Source organism: Ambystoma mexicanum, chromosome 8 (genome assembly GCF_040938575.1).
Source record: "Ambystoma mexicanum isolate Mex_15411 chromosome 8, UKY_AmexF1_1, whole genome shotgun sequence".
Taxonomy (NCBI): Eukaryota; Metazoa; Chordata; class Amphibia; order Caudata; family Ambystomatidae; genus Ambystoma; species Ambystoma mexicanum.
In genome coordinates, this window is record NC_090929.1 from 1,150,865,903 (window position 1) to 1,150,890,536 (window position 24,634).

Below are 24,634 nucleotides of genomic sequence, written 5' to 3' on the forward strand. Positions count from 1 at the left end.
TCAAGACAATCCACCAGGGAATCTCTCTTTGAAGAGTCCGGATAAACTCCTTGCGCAGGAAATTCAATCCCTGCTGGAGAAAGGCGCCATAGAACTGGTGCCTGTAGCGGAGAGGAACAAGGGATGGTATTCCCCTTATTTTTTGATTTCCAAGAAAGACTGGGGATTGAGACCCATCATGGACTTGCGCGGTTTAAACAAACTCCTCAGGAAGGACAAGTTAAAGATTGTTACTCTCAAGTCCGCCAGGCCCTTCAACTTCAGGATTGGTTGGTGTCTCTCGACGTCAAGGACGCTTATTTTCATGTGCCGATACATCCAAAGCACAAGAAGTACCTGAGGTTCGTGGTTGGCGACTCACACTTTCAGTTACGGGTCCTGCCGTTCGGATTGACCTCCGCCCTGAGGGTCTTCACCAAGCTCATGGTAGTAGTGGCAGCGCACCTCAGGAAAGTGGGATTCACGTCTACCCCTACCTGGACGATTGGTTGATCAGGGCGCGCTCTCCCAAGCAAGTCCTGGATCATCTGTCCGTCACCTGCCACTCCCTCCACAAGCTGGGCTTCTCCCTCAACTTTAAGTCCCATTTGACACCAACTCAGAGGCTCCAGTACATCGGGGCAGTGCTCGACACATCTGTGGGGCAGTGTTTTCCTCCCCAGGTGAGGGCTCATCACATTCAGCAGGTGGTGCACAAGTTTCAGCTTGCCCAGAGTCTCCCAGCGTTCTAGTTCTTGAGATTGCTCGGCCTCCTGGCATCCTGCATTCTTATTGTGCCAGAGGCCAGGATGCGGATGAGATCTTTGCAATGGGCACTCAAGCTCCAGTGGTCTCAGTCCTCCGGCAGGTTGTTGGACCCTGTTCAGGTGCCGTTCTCGGTCGCCCAGGACCTTCTGTGGTGGGCCTACGAAGGCAATCTGATGAGGGGGGCTCCATTTTGGCTACCCTGGCCGGAGGTGACGATTGTGACGGACGCATCCCTCACGGGATGGGGAGCTCATGCCACCGAGTTGTCGGTCAGCGGTCGTTGGTCTCCGTCGGAGTCCAGACTCCATATCAATCGGAGCTGAGGGCCGTCAGGCTAGCCCTGAAGGCTTTTCGGCCGACTGTGCGAGGAAAGAATGTCCTGATCCTGACAGACAACACGGTGGCCATGCACTACCTCAACGAAAAGGGGGGGGGGGGGGGCAGGGTCACTTCCTATGTGCTCTGGTTCTGGGCAATCCAGCAGGAAGTTTCAATCTCGGCAGTTCATCTGGCCGGAGATGAAAACGAGACGGCGGATGCTCTGAGCAGGCAGAACGCGATCTCTCACGAGTGGGAGTTGGCTCAGGAGATTCTCCTGGAGATCTTCGCCCTTCGCCCTTTGGGGGACCCCTCAAGTGGATCTCTTCGCCTCCAGTGCCAACCGGAAGTGCGAGAGGTTCTGCTTGCGGGAATTTCCTCCAACAGGAACCTTAGGAGGCGCGTTCGTGGTGGAGTGGTCATTCCCACTGCTGTACGCGTTTCCTCCAGTCCGTCATCCCGCAAGTACTGCGGAGGTTACAGAGGTTCGGTTCCCGGATGATCCTCATTGCTCTGGCATGGGCCCGGGGGACCTTCTCGATTTGTCAATCTGCCCTCCACGTCGTCTTCCCTACCGAGACGATCTGCTCTCACAGGAGGGGGGAGGGGTCAGGTTCTCCATCCAGAGGTCAGATTCCTCAACCTTCACGCTTGGCTTCTGAAAGGTTGAGTTATAAGGATTGAGACCTCCCTGAAGACGTGATGGAGGTGTTGCTCTCGGCCAGACGGCAGCAACAAAGTCCCTGTACCGTTGGCATAAGTTCTGCGACTGGTGCAGGGTTTAGAATGTGGATCCTTTTGCATGCGACATTCCCATGGTTCTGTCTTTTTTTGCTTTCTTTGGACCACAGGGGCTTGCAAGTGGGTACCGTTAAAGGTTACCTGGCGGGGCTGTCCATATTTAAGCGCCAGTCTGAAGAGTGTTCTTACTTTAAAATTCCTTTAATTTCTCAGTTTCTGAAAGGGCTCACTAATGTTTTCCCTCCGTCGCCTTTCCAGGTGCCCGGTTGGGATTTGAACTTTGTTCTCAAGTTTATGATGGGTGCTCCTTTTGAGCCTTTGCATTCATGCCCTTTGAGACTGACTCTTAAAACTGTATTTTTGGTTGCAGTCACTTCCGCTCGCAGAGTGAGTGAGTTACAGGCACTTTCAGCTAAGCCACCCTTCGCTGTGTTTCATAAGGACAGGGTTGTCCTTAGAGTTCGTCCTTCCTTTCTTCCGAAGGTGGTGGTGGAATTTGATTTAGGCCAGAAGGTTGTTCTTCCGGCGTTATATCCTCCTCCACATCCTGGTAAGGAAGAGGAGAGGCTCCATAGGCTTGATCCTAGGAGAGCGTTAAGCTTTTATATTTCACGCATGTCCTGGGTCAGAGTGGACGATCAACTCTTCATTGGTTACGTTGGAAAGCGTTTGGGACAAGCTGTGACGAAACCGGCTTCGTCTCGCTGGATTATTTTGGCTATCTCTTGAGTGTTACCGCATGGCGGGTAAGGACCCACCTCTCGGCTTGCGGGCCCATTCTACCAGGGGTATGGCTGCCTTTACTGCCCTACAGAGGGTGGTTCCTATTCGTAACATCTGTGATGCAGCCACCTGGGCTTTGGTACATACTTTTGTACGTCACTATTCCCTCGATTCCATTCGTGGGCAGGATCTGGCCTTTGGCAAGGCGGTCCTTTACTCCGCAATTTGATTGGGCATTCTAAATTTCTGTTTTCTAAATTCATTTTCCACCTCCTTGCATTGGTACTGCTTTGGGAGTCTGTCATAGATATGGAATACATCGGAGGACCCAATCCCCTTGAAGAACAAGTTACTCTCTTACCTGGTAACGTTCTTTCGATGGGATGGTCCGACGACGTATTCCATATCGCTCCCTCCCTGCCTTCCCCACTACAGAATTTCTTGTGCGATTGCAGCTTACGTAGATTTTCCGTAGCAGCAGAGCTGTGGTGATTACTGTCATAGATATGGAATACTTCGTCGGACCATCCCATCGAAAGAACGTTACCAGGTAAGAGAGTAACTTGTTCTTCTCTGTTCCTTCTCACAATCCACCTCCAACTCCGGGTACTGCTCGTTAGTCTATGCACAACATGTGATTCTAAGCAGATTAACAAGCATCAGAAGACATGCATTACTTACCGTAATAGCATTTCTGATGATTGTATCTGCTTAGATTCACATGCGCCCTCCCTACCGCCCCGCTCTGGGTGGAAGGAACATAGACGACTTACTACTTTCTCTCTTTATGTACTCACTCACTATAGCCTTGGGCTCCCTCATGGCAGAAAAAATACAATCGGAGGGACTTCGGCGCGTGAGGGATTTTGGGTATTGCACACTTCATGATAGGGATAGTATTACAGACACGCTTATGCTGACGTCCCCGTTCGGTCCCCGAAAGACAATATGCAATACTCCGCGGTTACCACTGGATGTCGCACCACATGCACAGCATGTGAATCTAAGCGGATACAATCATCAGAAATGCTATTACGGTAAGTAATGCATGTCTTAACCCCTGCTCTGGAAGACGACATGGCTGTATTATCGCCCCCTCACTCAGCCCCCCACCTCCACTTTGCCATTTTCCTTAAGGAATGGTGCCGAGGAGTGCAGTCTCTGCTGTGGCAGCAGTGGGTAGTTTTGGCTTGTTGTGTGTTCCTGCCTGGCGCAGTTACATCACAGCACAAGAGTTTAAAAACCCTCGCCAGCATGAAGAATGCTGAGGAGTGCAGTCTGTCAGGCTTCGGTGGTATAAAAATAAAAGTATTTTACTTAACAATGACACCCAGAAAATGTTAAATATACTGTTGTCTAAAAACTCTAGGGACCTTTGGAATTTGATAACTCTAACCACCATCTTAAGGCATCTTCTGAGGCTAACCCCATTTTAGAAGACAGATGTATTTATTATTTTAACGTGACAGATAAACCTGTGCTCACTATTCCAGCTGCGGATTATTGGGCCCTATCCTTTGACCTTTTTTGAATTGAGCAGTCTCATTTCTGGTAGTAAGAACTCATGAGCCCCTGGTCTTTATGGCTTATCTAATCTTATATTGTCTTCTGTTCTAACATACTGTTAATGATTTTTAAGAATGTTTTAGTGACTAGATGCATTCCTCAATCTTGGATCTCTTCTATAATTGTTCCCATTTTTAAAAAGGGCTCTCGAGCGCATCCCGCAAATGACTGTCCTATCGCTCTGCTGGACATACCTTAAAAACTGTTTGCATCCTTGTTGCAACAAGATTTGCTCGCATGGGCCAAGACGTGTAATAGATTTCTTCCAAACTGGCTTTGTTAAAGAAACTGGTACGTTTGCTAACAGGTTTATTCTTAATTTACTTAAGGAGGAGGTTGTTAGTAAGGCAAAATCTGTTTATTTTGCTTTTTATAGTATTATAGTATTCATTGGCCTTCGACTATCAATAGAAATTGTCTATGGCATAAATGACTAGTGTGGGGTTATCTTTTGGTACTTTTAGATATGATTAAGGCACCCCACAAGAAGACTGAAATTTGAGTGAGGTTGAATAGCCCATAGTGTTTATCTGGCCCCATTCAAAGCTGTCGAGGTCTTAAACAAGTCTGTATTTTAGCTCCTCTGTATTTATTTCAGATGTTGGCCAAGCTTTTAGCTCTAGTCATTTATCCTCTGACTTTGGTATCTCAATCTATGAATTACCTTCTTTATTCGTTGATGGATTTTACACCAATTGGACTCCAGCGTCAGTTTGGCGCTGGAGCACTATACCAAGTTCACTGAGCTGATGTTAAATACTAATCAAACACATGGTTTTAAATTTCAACCGGTTAAGAAAAAGGCTTATCCGAATTTCAAATGGTACCTTAATTCAATTGAATTGGAAAAGCTAACTTATTTTGTATACTTGGGGTTTCTTTTTATTTGGTGGAACTAATCGAAAAGAGTTGTTTAATTTTATGAAATTCATCTCCCGTGCTGCTTAGGCTTAAAAAATGATTATGAAATTTGTCAACCTTTCTTCCGGGGGTTGAACAAAACGGTGCGAGTGGTGACTCATGGTGCTGAGAGTTTGTTTTCCGATGAATTGGACGGGCTTGTTTGGAAGAGATTTTTTTGCAAAAGATTTTAAAATATCCAAGAGGGTTTTTCTATTCCAACAATGGGCTTGCTTTCCTTGAATATTATTGTGATATGGAACATTCGGCTATTTTTTTTAAGCTGAAATAGAGACTGGTCAGGATTCTTCTATTTGGTGGCAGTTACAGTTACTTAAAAAAATAAATGCTTCTTTACAATAAATTATTAGCTTGGTGTGAATTCTGTTTGGATCAGCATCAAGTAACTATGGAGATGCTGATGGCAACACTTCTAAAAGTTAAAAAGAAACTTTCGGAGTCTGACTGGATTGCTGCCATTCATGCTGTACGTAAATATAGGCTGTGTACTCATCCAAATTCTTTATAGTACCTTCTGGCGTGCCCAGTTTTTAAGATTACGTTTTAACCTGTTCCCAACTAACAAGATGCCAGAGGCTAGAGCAAAAGTTAAGAGAATTAAGAATCTGTTGCTTCTGTAATGATGTAAACTAAATTGAATTAATTTTTTATCTGCTTGAATGCCAAGCATTGTCGAATTGCCATCCATTCATTTTCGGTCACTTCATACATGATTTTAGATTTGTATCTAGTGGTATTGTATGGTATAACATCTCTAACACCTGGTGTTTTGATGCATTGCATTTTCTTGTGGAGTTATTTCTGAGGGAAGTGTGATTGACCATCTTAGCGTTTGTTTTAATATAAATTAAATGTTTTGATGTAACTAATATATATTGCCAGTGTGTTTTTTCCCTCTTTGAATCTGTTAATTCCGTCAGTTTCAACTCTTGTGTAGTCTGTGAAAACTTCAATTGTTGAACTAAATACAATAAAGGGAAAAATATGTATATTTTCTTCATACACAAACCATCTCGAAAGCACCATAGGCCAAGTGGATTTTCCAGGTTTTGGTCATTAAAATAAGTGATTGGCTTATGCTTACTTTTTGTCCTTCAGTGCCAGAACTCTGCAATCACTCCAAATACTGATCGATGCCACCAGTTAATGGACTCCCTCAATCCTAAAGGGGATGTTTTCTCTGGAATGTTATTGGCCCAATGGATAGTGCATGTATGTTTGAGCATATATCAATTGATCAGACTTTTTTTTTTTGCAATGCATTTTACCTTCCATTTTCTGACATTTAGACATGAGAAACTTACTGGCCGTAAACCGCCATCTTGTGATAATCTTATCCCTTGGTCCTTCACCCTAAGTGTTGAGTACGATTTTTGTTTTTATGCGTAATATTAACAAACTGCAAATAATTCAAAATAATGCTCTCTGGGGGCACACTGCCTACCTATCCACAAGCGTATCCTCTTTAAATCCTTCGCTATTACACACATGCCTCTCCAATTGGGCCCTGAGGTATCTCTCCCAGAAATGTTCCAAAACGTAATCTACCAGACCCATCGCTCCTCATTCTCTCACCAATTTACCATTCCAAGTTACAGGCGAAAGAGCAGGGGGTGTGAGGGTGAGGGGGGTCCAGTTTACCTGGTTATTGCCTCCAAGAAGTGGAACTCTTTACCACTGTCACATAGAGCTGAACAATCTTATTTGGTGTCCCGGAAACTTCTCGAGACCCATCTCTTCTCTGCAAACTTGCCCCGTGTCTGAGACTAACTGGTGTCTAAAGTACTCTGTATATGTAAATAAGTAATCACGCCTGCTTTGTCTGCATGTAACAGCGCTTTGATGCCCACAGGTTTAGTGCGCTTAATAAATGCATAAATAAATGACAAATCAGGGAAGGCTCTGTCAGTCTTCCATTTCAAGATGGATTGCAGTCTGCATTTCCTTCTGCCATCAACCGGGGCGATTCCCAGATGAATTCCTCATTTGTGCTTTACTTGAGTTTGAGGAATGCCTACCCTTCACTAATTTGCTGCAGTCGGGAAAGTCCTCTTTGTTCTCACCGCTCGCGTCCTGCTTCCCAGGCATTATTTAAAGCTTGTCCTGGAGTGGATGTGCTGAGAGAGGGCTAAAGGCGCTTGAAAGGCAATAGCGTCTGGGCGCGTTGGATGGGCTATGCCTCAATGCCAATATTACGAGGACCCCCTCCAATGTAAGTAACTGTGGTAATGCACTTGCACACTTGCAGTAGAACTGTCCCCTGAAGGGACCATGGTTTATAGGGTGCCCAGCACATGGATCTAGGAAGGAAGGCACCTCTGGTTTGTACTCCTCGAGGAGGGGCTTTGAAGGGAAGGAAGTCCTGTGATCTCACTGATCATCTGAGATGTCTGCTGATCAATGCGAGATCAGCAGGGGCCCGTAGATATCATTTTCACACAATGACGAACATTGCCCCTGATTTTATGTGTATTACAGAGACTTGGTTCTCAGAGTTCTGATCCTAACTTGTCAGTTAATGACAACTTCTTATGTGCCACTGCCCCTTGATAGGCCCCGTCCCAGTAGAGGCAATAATTTGTGGCTTATCCTATCAGGGTCTGCATATGCCAATGGAACACTCTTTTACCCTGTGAACTCCTTTTTGATTAGAACACAGGTAAATATTACTGCAACTGTCAATTTTCTAATGGTATATAGACCAAATCTTCTAGCCAAACTGATTTTGCAATTAATTTTGCTCAGCTGGTTGCCAATTTGAGCCTGGCACACCCTAATTTAGTGGTGTTTGGAGATTTTAATTTCCATCCCAATGATCTCTCTGATCATTGTGCTAATAATGTGGTGATCAGTCTGCTGGACCCATCTTTAGTTCTGTGCAATCACCTCCCCACTCACAAGAGTGGCAATATGCTGGACCTTATTTTCGCTGAGGCAGGATTGGTCTCAAGCTTCGTTCTGGTTATTTGGTCCGATCATTTTCTGGTAACCTTTTTGGCCCAGATACTGTCTGCCTTCCTAAGGTCTCTCATGGTGCGAAAATCCATAGATTATGGCATAAAGTGGATTTGACTGAGAACTGATTCACTACTTGAGGAAAACGGGGGTTTCAGGGAGAAAAGTGCCGACCCATGTTCCTCTCTCCTTAGTTCCTTGGAGAAGGTAGCAGATAAAGTGGCCCCTAGTCTTCCCCACTTCAGTAGAACAAAACCTACTGAGGCCTGGTTCACCCCAGAACTGAGATCTCAAAAAGAGCTATGTCGCCGTCTTGAGAGAAAATGGCAGACGAAATATGATGCTGACACACGGAATACCTATAAGCAAGCTGTGCTCTGTTATCGGATGAATCGGGTTGCTAAATCTAAACATTATGCCAACCGGATAACAGAAGCATGTTGCTCTTGTAGAGAATTATTCTTAGTAGCTAAGGAGCTATCAGGTTGCCCTTTAGGTAGTTCAGTTAAATCGTCTGATGCCCAGCTGCAATGTAATGAAATGAGCGCCTTTCGTCCACGATAAAATTGAAGACATTCGCAGTCATCGGAGACAAACTGCTGAGGAGATGCAACCACCCCGGGATTTGCCGGAAGTGGACTTCCCTCTTTCCTCTTGGTTAATAGTTTTAATCTTGAATCAATAAATGATGAGGCTACTTCGAAAGCTCTTCAGTGCCTGAAATCGGCCTTGCCCCTGGATGCGGTTCCCCTCTACATCCTGAAAGCTCTCCCTCAGGGGGACATTGGAATGCTTAGTGATGCATTGCAGTACTCTATTTCCATAGGCAAAGTGCCGACTGCTCTTGAACATGCAATGGTTTTGCCCCTTCTGAAAAAAAACAAACTCTGACCCTCAGGTGCCAGCCAACTATAGGCCTATTTCTCTTCTTCCAGTAATGATGAAGCTGATGGAACCTGTGATCACTCCACAAATCTCCAAATTCCTGCAAGAAAACCACTGTCTGCGTGTTTCAGTCTGGTTTTCGACCCAAGATGGATACAGTCTGTAATGATCTCATTGCTAGATGATCTTGTGCTGCTTCAGGACCGTGTTGAGACCGGAGTACTTATCCTCCTGGATCTCTCTGTGGCCTTTGACACGGTGGACCATGATATTCTATTGACCAGGATTGAACAAGCAGGGATCACTAGACCTCTTTTAGCAGGGTTTGAATGTTTCCTTGAAGGCTGTTCTTAAACTGATTCCTTTCAAAAGTGTTTTCTTCTCCTGTGGAACTATCTTGAAGAGTTCCACAGGGGTTGGCTTTGTACCCCCCTTCTTTTCAACCTGTATGTTCGACTTCTGGCTGACTTCATTGCAGAATGTGGAGTCCTGTTTTATTCATATGCCAATGACACGCTCCTATGAAGCAGCGCCCCCTAAGAAATTGCAGGACTGTTTGGAGAAAGTAGGCAGCTGGTTGTCTGCAAATTGGTTGAAATTGAACGGAAGCAAAACTGAAGTCCTGGTTGTCGGATAACCTATGGAACTCGCAGGATTGGTTCAAGTCACTTGGCCCTTGTCCGGTTCCCTGCGCCGCAGTAAAAAGCCTCTGGGTGACCTTTTACCCAATGGTTCGCGTGAGGCCCAGATTTCTGCAATCTGTAATGCTGGGTTTGTTAGACTGAAGGCTCTGAGGAAGATTCTCCCTTTGCTTCCCCCAGCCAACCGAACAATATTGGTGACGTCCACTATAATGGGGTCATTGGACTATTGCAATGGCATTTACCTGTGACAGCTCAAGTATCAGATTCCACGGATGCAGGTACTCCAGAATTCGGCAGCGTTATTGGCACTTCTCGTCTGACCCCTTCACTAGCGCTACTGCATTGGTTGCCAGTGGCTGCCCAAATTTGAATTTAAGATTCTTTGTGTCATCCATCGGGCTGTGCACAAAGTTGGTCCCCTATACCTAAAAACGAAATTAGAGCAGTATTGCCCAGCTAGAAATGTGCTCTGTTTCCATCTGCTTCTCAAAATCCCCAAATATCAGCAAAAGCGATTGGGCGGCCGCTCTTTTTCAGTTCTGGCCCCCAGTTTGTGGAATGCTCTTCCGTTATCTCTGAGAACACTTGCTGAATATCTCCCTTTTAGAAGAGCGCTAAAAACCCATTTGTTTTAACTTAGTTCTTTTTTCTCCTCAAGCTAGAGTGTGAAGTATTGGTTGTTGGGATGCCGTCCCTCTTAGCGCGTAGATGCCTTTTGGCCTTAGTTCACGCTCTATACATTTTCAAATAATTATTATTCCCGGCAGTCCGTGGGCTCACTCCACCAGAGCGGTGGCTGCAACCACTGCTTTCCTCTCCAGGATCCTCTGCCTGACACCTGCCGTGCAGCCACCTGGAGATGATGCACCAGGTTCTACTGTGTCTACAGAGATTCCACAGAAGAGCCTAGAGTTGGTCAGCCGGTTCTGCAGAATCTTTTTGCATGAGGGGTAGTAAGTCTCCAGTGGTAATCTGTGCAGGGAGCTTGCCTCCGCCCTTATGTATTGTTTTAATACTGCTTTGTAATCTATTCCCCTGGGATGTGTGTGTTTTGGTCAGGCGTAATTTAATTTGCCATGTCTAATTAGTTTTAGCATTGTAATTGGGTGACACTGCCATACGGACCATATCTGTGACTTGTTAGCCAGATAGGGCCAGGAAATTAGAATGTGTGCCCGCCTTGCTCTGGTTTATACAATCTTTGCTGTGTCACCTGTGCTTTTATGATTATATCATGAAATTGTTAATAGATGCATTTACACATTTTCCACATTGATATATGTCTGTATGTGGTGTTTTTTATGATTGGTGTACGTAGGACCTATGGCCTACGAAATAAAACTATGATCCTTTTATATTAAATGAAAAATATGGTACACTGTGTATTTCTCACTCTGTGAGGTGATGTATACGATTTACGGAGTGGGACCCAGTTTAAATTGAGACTGGGCCATCAAATTTGTTCCTGAATGGTTCATCTGGGGGACTCCCCTTTGTGTGTTGTTGTAATCTATTCACAGCATGTAACTCAGTGAAAGATCCAATGCTGGAGAAGGAATAAGTTACTTGCATGTAACTCTGGTTTTCCAGCCTTGGTGTCTTTTGTAGATTCACAAGCCTGCATGGCTCATCTTTTGGCTCTTATTGCCACTCCACGTGCGCTTGCCAAATCTGAAGATGGCCGGCAGTGGAGGAGTTGAGGTGTTTCTATTGCCTGTGGGCAGTTTGACCCAAAATGACACGACTGTACTAGAGCACAAAAGTAACAATGCTTTCAGTTTAAGTTTAAACTGCTCTGTTACAGAGGATTCCCTGTCTGACAACTGGGAATATTCACAGCATGTGAATCTTTGAAGGATACCAATGCTGGAGTGTTAGGTAAGATTTTCATATTTGTGATAGGTCTTCCTGGCCTGTGTCAACCCCAGAAAGATTTGCTTGGATTTGGATTATTTCACCCTGTCCCTTGTTGAGTGGGAATCCCCTCTCACCTAGTCGTTTACTCTTTTTTTGGGTGACCTTATTATGTCTCTCCATAGTGTATGGTCGGAGTTAGTTTCCTATAACATTTGGGCTCATGCTGGGTTGGTCCTTTGGGCTTCCCTGTTAATTTGTCTTTAATGTACTTGGGTGAACTACTGTTCCCAAAGGGGTAAAGGGGGATTTTCATCCCACTTACATTTCATGTAGTGAGCCAACACGCACCAATTTATGTGGAGTGCTGGGGGATACAATGTATCTACTTTTTTACTTACCTGGTAACATTTGTGTTACAATAGCAAGTTTACTTGAATGACTGGTGGCCGTGAAATTACTTCTATGACTTCCAGTCATTATTACTCACAGGCTGTTAAATCGGCCTCAGCTGAAACTTTGGTGGACGACTCCTGGACCTCCAGAGACGGTGTTCAAATACCTGCACTCCCCTCACCAGAGTGCAGGACCGAGAGAGTGAAGAGAATCCGACCGGCGATATTCGTTCTTCATCTGGCTGCTGTAAAAAGGCACCAAATCCAGGGCCGTGAGAATCCATGAACAATCCTTTGCTAGATGCCTCCTCTGACTTCTGCTGCAGGTTCCCATTCAGTGTCCAGTTCTTTCATCTCCAGACCAAGAATCCATGGACCAGGTCCCGTGCCGCTGCATCCTGAAGGCATCCGCTCAGAATCTCCTCTTTTCTCATATGGTACTGTGTGGGCTTGGGTAACACTTATCTTAAATCTGGTGTGCATCCTGTGAGGCTGAGTGGGTGATTCGTGTGGTTGGGAGTTTGCCCATACCGCTTGCCAAGTCCTTATGCTGAAACCCATATAGGGAGCCTGCTGTGAAGTCACTGAACAGTTAACTCTGATAGTGAATACTTACTTGTTTAAGAAGATCTCCAATGGAACTGTGACTTTCCTGCAAATGAACCCTATCTCAACCTGCCTACAGTTTGCATCTCAACCACTCTGTCCCTCTTCTGCCTCTAAGCGAATGCATGCACTATACTAGGGAAGGACTGGATAAGAAAAGGATTATGCCTTGAAAGTATAACAAGTTTAAAGGTATTTACTTGCTAAAGAAGTTAGTGTGGTAACTGTATGTCTGTGAAAGAAATTACAAAGTGTCATTTAAGTTTATGCTTCCCTTTTGAGTTGCATTCGGCCCCTCTAAAAAGTCTGCTTTTGGTGTTTCCCCCCTTCTAGACAGTGATAAGTGTTTGCACTTTTGTTTTTATCATTGCTTAGCTGAATGTGTAAAAGCTTACCAATAGGGTATACCTGCCTTATTTATTTGTTGCACATTTGTAATGTGCCTCTACACCAGTGTTTAGAGGCACAGCAAGGCGGCGGGGGTGGGGCGGTGGTTTGCAGGTAGGAGAAGAGTAGCGATCCTAATAGGCCATACAACATTCAGATCGTGCAAGTGTGTTAATAGAAGTGCAAAGGGGAGGTGGAGAAGTGCAGGAACTAGATGGAAGGGTTCATGCGCAGGAAGTGCCATGGGAGGTTGGGTGGACGGCGGGGGGGTCCATAGATCAGTGCAGGTTCACGGGCTGTAATTGCTCCAAGGGCTGCAAGCCAGCTAGGCGGGGGGGAGGGGTCCTGGAGGACAAGTGCTGATTGAGTCTTGGGAGGGTGGCGTTTGGGAAGGACAAGTGTATAGGTAGACTGGGCAGGTGGTGGGGGTGAGGCCTGGTGCCCTGTATTACTCTGAAGGAACCAGTCTGCCAGTCTCAGGCAGAAGGGACTTTTGCATGGAAGGGAGAGGAGGAAGGAAGAAGAGAAAAGGGAGGTCTTGAGGAGCTTCTGGAACTTAAGGAGATCCGGCTCAATTCTGAGGAGGGGCAGGGAGGTGTTTCCAGAGAGGGACCTGCAGAGGAGAGAGACCTACCCCCCCCCTATCCCCAAACACACACCCAGCTTGGAAAAACATCTGATTTGCTCAGAGTTTGAGCTAGAGGAGTGAAGGACTCTAGTACAGAGGTATTTGGGTACACCGAGTTGGATCTAGCAGGGTCCCAGGCACCAGAAAGCCTTGTGGATTTAATATGATTGTGTATAGGCGCTATATAAATAAAATGTTTCAAAGCAAGGGAGGGCAGAAGGGAAAATAAAATGACATTCTTAAAGGCCATGAACTGGAAGGATGTGAAATTAACTATTGTACTCAGCCTGACGACATTTCAGATAGTGCAAGAGCTAAAACATAGATAAGGAATAGTGCAAGAGCTAAGACATAGATAAGGAAGGGAGAGGGAGAGTGGGAAGGAAATGGAAATGGACAGGCGACTACCATACTAGGCCTGACGACATTTCTGGTAGAGCCGGAGAAAAACAAAAGGTGAGGGAGAGGGGTGCAGAAAGGGAGGGGAGGAACAAAACAAGCGACTATCGTACTAGGCCTGACGACATGTCAGATAGTGCTTGAGGGGGGGGGGGGGAGGAACAGGACAAGTAAGGGGAGGAGGGAGGAGACAGACGAGGTTGCTATCATACTAGGTCCAGGGATAATTCTGATATAGTAAGTGCTTCGAAGAAAGTAAGGGAAGGAGGATAGGAGATAGGAAAAGGGAGAGGAGGAGAGAACAAGAGTAAGCAGTCAAGAGGGGAGAGCAAATACAATTGCAGAAGTCAGTAGTAAAACATCATGTTGCAAGCCAGGATACAAGATGAAGATGGGAACAGCATGATTCAGGGCCACCATGAGTAAAAGATGTAAAGGAAGTCCAGCATGAGCGTTGAGAACGGGTGATGCACCGTGAATCAAAGTCCATAAAAGTCAAATCCAGCATTGGCCACAAGACTGTGATGGTGAAACCAAAATGTATCAGGACAGACTCCTGCAGAAGTAGGCTGGGAGAGGTGGTGGGGGGAGACTGGTAGAAGAATCAAGCATAACATGCAACACCTGTGTGCGAGAATGGTGGGGGCATAAGGGAACATCACAGGGGGGGGAAACCAGAGGGAGTGGGGATGGCCTGTGGGGACAGAGGGGTAAACGCATGTTGGTGCCTGCTTACCTGCTGTCTGAGCAGGGGTTCGGGCCCTGGCTCCTCTTGGTCCAAACAGGAATTGCCCTATTCTTCGTCAGCCCAACAGGGCCAAACCGGAATTGCCTATTCCTTCGTCTGCCCCTCACTTCGGACGCCTGGGCGAGAGACACCCTTGATGTAAGAGTTGAGCAGGAAAGGAAGAGGCAGAGCGAAGAAGGTGGTGCTGCTTAGGCCAGGTGACCTAGATCCACTTGCACCTGCTCCCCATCTACAATGGAAAAGAGGCTGGGTGGCTCCTTAGGAAAAAAGTGCAGCAACCAGGAAGGCACCAGGTGGGTGGGGCTTGCTAAGTGGGGGGGAAAAAGGCATGCAGAGGGTTTTGAACGTGATCCTTGCAGCATCCCCGGAGCCAGTGGAGAGATTTAAGGGTTAAAGAGATGCAGTTCATGGGCTTGAGGCCAAGGATAAGTCTTGAAGTCCTATGCTGGATTTGTTGAAGGGAGGATTTAGGGAGATTGAGGAGGTGGCTGTTGCAGTAGTCCACCATGCAGAGAACCAGAGCTCTGGAGACATTGTTTCTGGTGGAAGGTGAGGAAGGGGAGAATACCTCTGAGGAGGGACAGCTGAAGGTGGTCCTTCTTGGCAAGTTCTGTGATGTGAGGAGAGCATGACAGCAAGGTCTTTAGCCTTGCAGGAGGGTGGGGCCTCAAGGAGGGTGGACAGAGAATGGACGTAGGGAGCAGGGGTCCCCATTGGAAGGATCTCGGTTTTATCGGCTCGTTGGAGGTACACCAGGACTGGATGGCAGATAGGCAGTCTGGGATGATGGGGGGTGCACGATGGACAGCAGGAAGTTTGAAAAAGAGCTGTGTCTGCGTAACATTGGATGTTGGAGGGGATGAGGCTTGCACACAGAGCAAGGTAAATGTTAAAAAGACAAGGGGGAGGATAGAACCCTGGGTGACACCACAGGTGGAGAAGGAAGTAGGAGAGAAGAAAGTGCTCAGGATGACTTGGGAAGAAGTGTCTGTAAGGAAGGATGTCAGCCAGTCCATTGCATGTTCCGAGATACCAGGGGTATTGGGGAGCCTTTGTATGAGGATGGAGTGGTTGACTGTGTCAAAGGCACAGGAAAGATCGAGAGGGATGAGGACAACAGTGGAGTTGGAGTCCAGAGATGTGAGCAGTTCTTCACAAGTGTTCAGAAGAGCAGTTTCCGTGCCTTTTGGATGCTCTGAATCTAGATTGATGGTTGTGGAGACCATCAACAAGTACAGTGTGTGAGTTGAGTTTGGGGCAATGCCAACTTCTCCAGCAGCTTCCCCGGAAGGGGGTGGTGGAAATAGGACGGTAGTTGGCAGGGCAGATGGGGACTGCTGAAGGTGTTTTCGGGAGTTGGCGCACAAAGTAGTGCTTAAGAGAGGGGGGGGAAAGATTCGGTGTCAAGCGTGATTACAGAAATAAGCGAGTGCGGGGGCAAGAGAGCAATGCTATCCTTGATGGTACTGTATGAGCAAAGGGAAACCTCTTTAGTGTTTAATACTGGTGGTGTTCAAACAGTATATCTAACCTGGTCTTGTTCCCCAAGTATAGTCCGTTACTATCCTGAATCTTTAACCTTAGGTTCGACTCGCGTTGACTTGCTTCTTGCTCCTTTTAAATAAGGTTATTCCTTGGTTTGCATACCATAGCTAATTAGTTGATTTTTATGATTGTTTATATGATGTTATAGTACTTGCTTGCCCAAGAATTATCTTGATCTACTTGTATTTAAATAAACCCTTTATTTCTACAATACATAGTGTTTCTTTGGAACATATGTATGCTACAATTTCTTTTTACCAAGCTACAGCCCTCTCTCCCTCCTAAGATAAACCTGGCTGCTCTGTCCATACTACCACATTCTCAGGTGATATTGCCTTATACTAAGAGTTTATTGCCTCAGACGTATGGTTTTATGAAGCCCTTAATTGGACTTTGGAAAAACTATCATATCTGGAACTCTGGTTGTCCATGTTAAGTAACTAATAATAGTCTCACTAATACTATTGATGGCGCAGAAAAAGTGGTGCAAAATGAAACCTTTGACTTTGCCCCCTTGTTGCTGTAATTGGTCTAGACATTGCATTTCCACTTGTGATGCCACTTCCAGAAATCAGTTCACAAAATAGAAGGCATCCATTAGCAGGTGAACGCCACACCTAAACACAAGACTGGGTGGTAACTCCTAAAATCAAGCGCCAAAATTGAACTATTTATTAGTTTTCATCTGGCAACGAATGATAATGTGCAAGCGTTTTTACTAGAACACCTTTTTGGGCACTTGTATTTGAAGATTTCTTTTTGAAAGCATTTGAAGATACTTTCTTTTGGCATGTGCAGGTGCTGTTTGAAAATTGTTTTGTTCGCAAGCATAGTGGAATTTTGCTTGGAAAATACATAGGCTATTATGCACATTTCCTGGCTAGTCCGTGTTTAAATGTGTGCAACAGATGGAGATGCAAGTTAATGTTTTTTTCTTTTAGCTAAGACGTGAGAAGATTGACCTTGAGAACACTTTGGAGCAGGAGCAGGAAGCACTTGTCAATCGTCTCTGGAAGAGAATGGATAAATTGGAAGCAGAGAAAAGGTTAGTGTTGCGCAATAGTAATCTTTTCCAATGTTCTGTTTGCTTAGTTTGATGGTTTATTTTTTTAAATGTGGATTGTGTTTTAGTCTGTACATACATTTTCCTAAGTACTGTCAGTAGGATGATGATTGTACAAGTGGTGTGGTGCCAGGATGGAAATTGACATGTAATTAAACAGTCTAGGGGTAGTGCGGCAATGTGGGCATGTGTAGCTTGTGTTTCAGACTAGAGGTGTTTAGAGAGCTCAGTTGTGCAAGTGTGTTGGCACCCAATTGGTTCAAGTAATGGAATCTGCATTTGTTTAGCACCTTTCACCATTGGAATGGTCTCAAAGCGCTCTATGTTCAACGCCCTTGCGGGTACGCGGGGATGGTCTGAAGTCCAGGTATGGGAAATTCGTCAGTTATAGAATGCGTGTGCATTTTAGCCTCTACGAAAATAGGTGGGGTGGTCAAGTCCCTGCTTGTGACCCATGTTGAGCAGGCAAGTGGATGGGTGCAGAGGTAATTTGGGGAGTATGTGAGCGGTATTGTGTGCAGCTAGACAGAATTTTACTGAGGGGGATAGCTGCATTCTAATGGCAGAAGTGCTGTGCAAAGTATGTGAAGCAGGAGAGACATTTTGTGTACAGCTAGACCGAATTTATCCATCACAGATAGGTGCAATACAAAGGTAAAATCGAAATCCCAGCCAGATGCAATAAAAGGCTCAGTTTGATTTACAGCCATGAAGTGCATGCATGGAGCAGCAAAAACAGAGTAATATCATGTCTGTTGTCCACAGTAGCTCTAAAAAGTGTAACGGTAATACTTTGTCGTTAGGTTGTGAGGCCTGGCGTTGGCTCTTATGGGTGAACAGGATCAAACTGGGACTGGGGGCTTCCCTGTGCCTCGGGCTTCCTGCCAGTTGCCCAGGCAAGGAAGGCTGCCCTGGGAGATCCACTGACTGGCTGTTGGGAATGGGGTGGAGGTGATCAATGGGGACTGAATGGGCAGCAGGGGGATGTGGGAACGAGGGACAAGCAGTGGGTGCAAGGGGAATGGGGGAAAAGTAAAGACTCAGGGGTAGCTAACAAGAACCAATACTACACTGGGATTAAACATGTTTGTGGATGGATACTGTATTTTGTGTAATGGAAAGCTGGGAACGTTTGGGACTGTCCTGTGTTTTTGCATATTAGTATTGTTGAAGACTGAGAAGGCTGTTTTTGTAATCCTGCTTGCTTAGGGCAACATTATTAAACATAGTCTTGGTAGATGTTCAATACTAGTTTCTGTGAAGTTTGTAGATGGAGAAATAAGTAGACAGTCAGCAGAATGAGGAGGTTGAGCTATGTAAGGGTGCAGAAGGAGCTGACTGACACAATGGTGGCATCATTGTTGGCATAAACTTTCATTTAATAAAAATGGAGGAAACTCATCTCTTTCCAATGCTTAGAGGGGTTTCTCTGCCTCAACTAAGGAACTAGGGATTCAGTCAGAATGTCCAAATAAATGAAAGGTCCACCTTTGCTTGTCAAAATGCCTACTTCCGTCTGTCACACTTGTAACCAATACTAAAGAGGTGGTGGATCTTCTTGGTCCAGAAGAATGGCTCCCTTCTTCTGGATAATGGACTATAGTTCCAATGTGGGAACTTGAGATTGACTCCCTGCCACAGGTTATACAGTTCATTTAAAAGATAGAAAACAAAGTTCCAGCTTTTGATTCTGTACAGTTCACAGTTCCAACTCTAAAAGTAAAGTTCCATCTCAAACCTCATTCCTTATTGCCTGTAGTTTTCTTCACTATTGGGTTCCTGGAGGATGCCTCCCTGCTCCAGGTATCTTGTTCTCAATACTTTCACAATGCCAGAGTAATGACGCCCTTCACCGGGCTTTCTTCTGCTTGCCTTCATGGTACACAACACCAGGGGGTATGGTTTCCTTCCCCTAGTCGTTTGGCTTGTAGTTTCACTGTAGTAGGGGTAATGACTCCCTTCCCCGTGCCCTTCTCAGGCTCACTTTCACAATTCACAAAGCTAGGGGGTTGTTTCCCTTCCCCTGGCCTTTCTTGGGCTCAATTTCACAGTTCACAATGCCAAGAGGAATGGCTCCCTTCCCCAGATCTCCATTTGCCTTGGTTCTGGACCAACTTGATTTACACCCCTGCCAAGCCAGTCCCCAAACAAATACAATACTCCAGTCTCTCCGACTTGATCTGTGGGTCCCAGACTGTTCTCTTTTGGTCTCTGATGCGCTAACTCTGCTTTCTCGCGAGCCAAGTACAGCGACAAAGATGATGATTTATACTTCGCTTTGTATGGGTGCAGGTCCCAGACCCACACTTTGGTTAGTTGTTTGGCAGACCTGGTTCACTTTCCTGCCAGGTCCTGCCACAACGAAGGTAACTCCCTTCTTCGTTTTCACGTGTACGGTGGGTGTTCTCAACGCTTCCTTGGCGGCCTATGGGTTTGACCCAATTCCTATAACTGGTAGGAGGGGGATTCACCCACTTGAGATGCCCCTTACCTACCACCTTTGGGGTTATGACACGTCCCTGGATCTTCCTGGGACAGCAGACTCTATGTGCAGCCCCTGCGGGGTCTCTGCTTTCTGATGTGGCAGGGACAGCATTGCGTGCTGCTTACTTTGCCTTATTGCCTGCTTGCCACTTCTCTGCACAGGAACACTCCAGCAGGTTCTTCCCCTGCCGAACGTGGCCAACTGCCAGTGTTCTCTCCTCCTCTGCTAGTCCTGCGTGTTCGATCTCTTATGCTGGGTGCTGCGTGCCCAAAGGGTAGACAAGCACCCTAAAACCTTCAAAACAATACCCAGCCTGGGGTTAAACTAACAAACTTAAAATCACCCAAAAATATCATTACTGTTGATTTGGAATAAATGGCGTGCTCTAGCACCATTTCTTCAACACAAATGTCCTGCTTATTCCTTCAGTTCTGTTAAGGATTCCAATTGGGCGTCACACACTGGACCAGGACACTTGTTCTTAGCCTGGGATGTGGTGCTCAATAGGAATATGTTTTCTCTAATTTCAATCAATTCAAATTGAGCCGCTACCCGACCCATCTCACACCCCATTTTACAAATAGCCCGGGTCACAATGGACCATGAACCAGGCCGATTGGTGAAAATACAATAGTTATTTATTTTAAAAATTCATAAATCTTTATATTGGGCAGCAATCACCAATGGGATGATAATTGCTAGGCAGAAACCTGTGCAGTTCCCTTAGGGACCACTGCAAAAAGTTTAAGACTACAGTTGTTAGCAGTAAACCCAATTGGTAGCAGTCTGCACCACCCAGATTTACCTGGTAGCTGTGGCTGAGCAGTCAGATTTCTCTCAAGAAGAGTTAGGCAGTATATAGAGTATACACATTAGGTACAAAAAGACAGTAGCACAAACAAACACTGACCAGAGCTTTGGTATAAAAGTATATAATTATTTATTTAAAAATACACTTGTAAAAAATACACTGGCACTAATATGTCAAGCAAGTTCAAACAGTCACTAGAAATATATACACCTCCCTAATTAATTGACAAGTCTAGGTTTGTACAGCACTTATTTAGTAAAACAGAGGTGAGCGTGTAACCATAGATGGCACTCCAATAATGATTTAAAAAGGGAGAGAAAAGGAAGAAATAGGAAAACGCACAATACCAACACTTTTAAAGAACCACAGCAAGTCAAGAACGGCAGGGTCTACTGTAGAGCAAAAAGTTCATAGGCCAGGCCCACTCTTGGAGAGAGCAAGGCGGAATGTGCCCAAGATCACACAGTTGAAGTACACTTTAAATGTCTTTGCAGATAGTTCAAAAAGGAGTTGGATCAGTTCAGAAAGGTAATGTTAACGGGTCGAGGTCACCCCAGGATAGAGTCAATGATTTACGGGACACCTTGAACAGTCTGTTGCAAGAGAGACCAGGCGGGACACAGTACCTGAAATGGCGAGAAAGCTCCAGCGGGGGCAGTTGTTCCTGGCAGCGGGTGCAAGTCGGTGCTTTGTCGAGGGGAAGAGAAGATCTCGACGTGGAGGAAAGCTGGAGGTTGTTGCACTGCCAGGGAAGAAACCAGCCGCAGAGTTTCCCGGTTAAACGGTACTACCCTTTTATTCGCGGTAGTGGTGAAGTGTGCATATCCGGCCGCCGGGGTGCTTGGCACGGGCGATTCGACCACGAGACGATCCAGGAAGGCGAAAAAAAGGCGAACTGGTTAACCCCACCAGCTCAAAAGAAGACTCCTCTCCTGGAAGAAGATCTTCTGTCGTTGGGAAGTGGTGAGTTCGGTTCAGCAGGGCTCCACCGGTGGTGTCGTCGTTGCAGTTCGGCTCAGCTTCTCCCGCTTTGGATTCTTTAGATCCTGTGGCGACTTCTCAAGTTCCAGTCCCCAAAGCCCTGCTTTTATGCGGAAAACCCCCATTCATCAGTCCTAGCTATCAATCAAACATGCTAAGTGGTGAGCTGGGCGGCTCAACACTGGGCCAATCACACTAGTGTGACTTGAGTTGCCAAGGCAACTCAGTCCAGGGTGCCTATTCCCCCGTCCCCCCATCCCCTCCCTTCCACACATCCTGTAGACCCAGACAGAGTGGCACCACTTTTGGAGGCTTCTGTGCAGAAGCCCGCCAAAAGTGGAACAAAGGGCTCGACTTGGGTTGGAGTTACAGAGGCGAACACAAACGCCATTTTAAGACAGAGTCCTGGCAAAAAGACCCAACCGGGGAATAAATATTAAATAAATAACCCGGCGGTATCTTTAACATTGCATCAAAAAAGTGGTGCATTTAAAATGAATGGGAAAATCCCATAGGAAATATTCCGGTGGAATATTTCGCGTGGTAACCACTGTCACCAGCCAGAAACTCAACAAGGGGGGACTGGACAGTGCCCCCTTGAAAAACAGACCCTGGGGCAATCGAATTACCCCTACCAGTAGTTCCACAATATGATGGTTTGTACTGGTTCTGTTCACAATTTAAGACTAGTAAAGTCAATGGTGACTTTACATGCCCTGGGAGTGAGTCAGTAGTCAGTCCCAGGGTATGGAGTCTGTTTGGGGGCCACTATGACACCCCTGTGTTACTGCACTGAGGGTGCTGTGTAACACACTTACCAAAAACACATGAAGCCTTATGGAGTAAAAGACCCCATAGCCCATAAAACACATTACAAAGTCAAAGGACATTCTCAAATCATGCCTAAGAGTGGGAGAAAGAGTCTCACTCTTAGCAGGAGAAAAAATTAAACCCCAAAAATCCAGCAAAGCTGCTGGGGGACTCACTAGGTCTGGGAAATTAGCCTATACAGAGAATTCTCCCTAACGCTCATGTAATGGGAAGCAATGCATTTGGTTAACCTTCTAGTAGAACATGTGCAACAAACAAGTGAATAGAAACACTTTTGGAATTCGGATAGATGGCACCCAAGTTAAGGTTTCCCCCTGCAGTGTTCCCTCAATCCAAAAATAATCAAATTCTGAGTAAGAAACAGCAGGTAGTCGGGGATAAACCGAATCAGAATCTGACCTTGCTTTACAAAATAAGAGGCAAAAACCTTTGCAAAGGCCTAAAATGACACTCAGACTTTGTAAATTATTGTGTTAAATAATGATATACATATGTTTCATCACAGTATTAGGGATGTTACCTCACTATCAACCATCAGGCAAGGTATGACAAAAGCATGCAGTTCAAAAAACAAATTGAAATTGAAAACTCAGTGCAGCCGAATTCACACATGGAAAAGTTGCATTTTATTTCCTGGTTTGCAGCTTTAAATGTAAAAACATTTTTTTCAAAAAGCAGGTGAAAAACACTGAATTGGAATGCGGTTTGTGGGCTGGGGGTATAGATGTATATCACAGGGACAATACAGAGGTGAAAGGAGGTCTCTAGCTACAGAACTGGATGAGATTTGCAAGATAGAAGGTGGTTCGCTTTTGGTAAAATAAAGCTGTGGAAGAGAGAACATCGGCTTAGAAACAGAACAGGTTTCACTTAAACTAGATTATTAAGACTATATTGATAGAAGGACACAGTAAGATCAAAGGTTGATTCACGACGTCCACCTTGTCACCCCAGCGTTCAACTTTGTGGAAATTAGTTTGATTACTCTAAATATGACTAAGGGCTTATGATCTACACAAGAGAGAATTAATAGAGGTGGCGTACGGAGAATTCTAACTGTTTTAACAAGTTACCAGGGTATGGGTAGGATTGCTTGGGGAGTGGAATACAGACAAAAGTGTCAAGATGGGGAGACTGTTTCTCTGGGGTGGGGAAATACTCGGTCCACGCTTGAATTTCGGGATTTTGGAATAGTCCCGGTTCTGGTCACAAACGATTCTGGTCACCGGATAGCGGACTCTCCTGGCAAAAGACTGCTGGGCAAAAGTCTGGTCATCGGATAACAAGGACAGCTGGCTGGCAGGGTTGCAGCAGGCATACAGTTAGTGGGCAAAACGCCAGGCTGTCTCAGGATGCTTCACGAAAGAATACCACAGCTTTTCCCTTTGCTTATTGGAATTTTATAGTGGGATTTCAGAATTGAACCCTTGCTGAGGATAGCATCAGCAATGCTTTGGCTTTGCAGTGGGATCTGGAATCTGGCAGGATGAATGTAGAAAATCAGGGGTGCAGGAAATTCAGGAAAGTGTCCAGAGTTTTGTCAGCCACCCTTTTTATAGAGCATGGTGACATCATAGAATTATATGGCAGGGTTGGCTTAGCTAAGCATGCCTCTAAACAACTGGATTGGTCAGGGGAGATAGTTACCGCCTTCCACAGAGCTTGTTGGACTACAAGGGCATGATGTCAGATTTATTGTGAGTTTTACAATGTCCAGAACCTCCCACAGTTACTTTAACTACAATTCAGTCTTGCCATAAATGGCACATTTGTACAGTGATAGCATTTTAACAAATTACATGAGCAGATTACATATTTTGTGCAGATCATGTCGCTCCAACTCTACAGTTTATCAGACTTTGTTTCGCCCTTATACCAGTTTTTCACACTTTTTATTGAGAAATGTATTACTTAAAATCCTAAAACTTTAGGTGTGTACATATTATCATAAGGGCAGATTTCTGTTAATCATTAACGTTTCATTATGTGTCCTTTCACCATGATCGCACCCTTAGATCAAGCTCAGCCAGCCTCCTAGTAATTCCCAAGACAAACTCAGTCAGGTTAGGCAGAGCATCATTCTCAGCCTTGGCCCCAACCCTATGGAACTCGCTCCCTCCCCACATCCGCCTAACTAAGGACTTAACGGCATTCCGCAAACTACTAAAAACCTGGCTCTCCCTAAAACCAACCGGTTCCAAACCAGCAACACCAATCATCACAATAACACCGACCCAGCAAACCTCAAAATAAATAAATAAATAAAATACAGCTAAACTAACCAGACTGTAACCTACAACGACAAACAGAACTAAAACGAGTAATGGAGATCTAAAACAGTGAAGTGGCCAATGGGAATAAATCACTGGGAATGTAGAAAGTGCAGAGAGCGGATGAACGT

The 24,634-nt window shown here is 45.5% G+C and overlaps 1 protein-coding gene across 1 annotated transcript in view; it reads left to right on the forward strand.

The window, feature by feature from the left end:
* CCDC6 (coiled-coil domain containing 6) overlaps window positions 1-24,634 on the forward strand; it is a 737,104-nt gene that overhangs the window by 232,567 nt on the left and 479,903 nt on the right. Inside the window, exon 4 of the mRNA XM_069611219.1 lies at window positions 17,004-17,107. Within this exon, the coding sequence (XP_069467320.1) occupies window positions 17,004-17,107 (104 nt within the window). The remainder of the gene's footprint in view (window positions 1-17,003; window positions 17,108-24,634) is intronic.